The sequence below is a fragment of the Gekko japonicus genome, unplaced genomic scaffold, assembly GCF_001447785.1.
Source record: "Gekko japonicus isolate JY-2015 unplaced genomic scaffold, Gekko_japonicus_V1.1 scaffold131639, whole genome shotgun sequence".
Classification (NCBI taxonomy): domain Eukaryota; kingdom Metazoa; phylum Chordata; class Lepidosauria; order Squamata; family Gekkonidae; genus Gekko; species Gekko japonicus.
The window spans coordinates 1-304 of record NW_015291518.1 but is presented as its reverse complement, the minus strand read 5'-3'; the positions used below and the strand labels follow the sequence as shown (position 1 = coordinate 304).

The 304-nt window shown below is 50.3% G+C and overlaps 1 protein-coding gene across 1 annotated transcript; it reads left to right on the top strand.

The window, feature by feature from the left end:
• Positions 1-26: 26 nt before the first annotated feature.
• Positions 27-299, top strand: LOC107125502 (acetylcholinesterase-like; the record flags this gene model as incomplete). Its single annotated transcript, XM_015428921.1, has 1 exon — positions 27-299. A coding segment is annotated over one exon (273 nt), but the record flags the coding sequence as incomplete, so codon positions are not given.
• Between the last annotated feature and the right edge of the window lie 5 nt (positions 300-304).

The window sequence follows — 304 nt, the reverse complement described above, 5'->3', positions numbered from 1 at the left end:
GTGGAACGGCCATTGCACCCTGGGCTTGGGTGAGTCCTGAGGAGGCAAAGAGGAATGCCTTGGGCCTGGCCAAGCTGATGGGCTGTACAGAAGGTGAGGAAAGGGCCATAGTGAGTTGCTTGCAGGAAAAGAAAGTGGAAGAATATCCAATACAAACATTGTTGCTTCAGGATCGCAAGAGCACTGTGAACTTTCCCACTGTACCAACAACAGATGGAGATTTCCTTCCTGATGACCCACAGAAACTTGTGGAGTCCAGGCGCTTTCAGTCTAAGCCTATCATGATTGGTACCACCTCTGACGA